The 365-nt window shown below is 57.3% G+C and overlaps 1 protein-coding gene across 1 annotated transcript; it reads left to right on the top strand.

Moving 5' to 3' along the window:
* Position 1: 1 nt before the first annotated feature.
* TM35_000053050 (uncharacterized protein) lies at positions 2 to 355 on the top strand (the record flags this gene model as incomplete). The annotated part of the gene is made up of 1 exon (XM_029022960.1): positions 2 to 355. A coding segment is annotated over one exon (354 nt), but the record flags the coding sequence as incomplete, so codon positions are not given.
* Positions 356 to 365: the final 10 nt, after the last annotated feature.

Here is a 365-nt window from a genome sequence, read left to right as displayed (position 1 = left end):
CAAGAAGGCCTCCCCCAAGAAGGCATCGCCCAAGAAAGCAGCTGCCAAGAAAGCTGTTGCCAAAAAGGCAGCTAAGAGGCCTGCAGCCAAGAAGGTAGCCAAGAGGCCAGCGGCTAAGAAGGCAGCTCCCAAGAAAGCTGTTGCCAAGAAGCCCGCAGCTAAAAGGCCAGCGGCTAAGAAGGCAGCCAAGAGGCCAGCGGCTAAGAAGGCAGCCAAGAAGCCTGCAACCAGGAAGCCTGTTGCCAAGAAGGCCGCAGCCAAGAAGCCTGCTGTGAAGAAGGCAGCCAAGAAGGTTGCTGCCAAGAAGGCTGTGAAGAGGCCAGCAGCGAAGAAGGCGGCACCCAAGAGAAAGTAAACGTTGCGCT

Source organism: Trypanosoma theileri (assembly GCF_002087225.1).
Source record: "Trypanosoma theileri isolate Edinburgh chromosome Unknown TM35_Tth_5_V1, whole genome shotgun sequence".
Taxonomy (NCBI): domain Eukaryota; phylum Euglenozoa; class Kinetoplastea; order Trypanosomatida; family Trypanosomatidae; genus Trypanosoma; species Trypanosoma theileri.
Note: the sequence above shows the minus strand (reverse complement) of the source record. Positions and strands in the feature narration are given on the sequence as shown.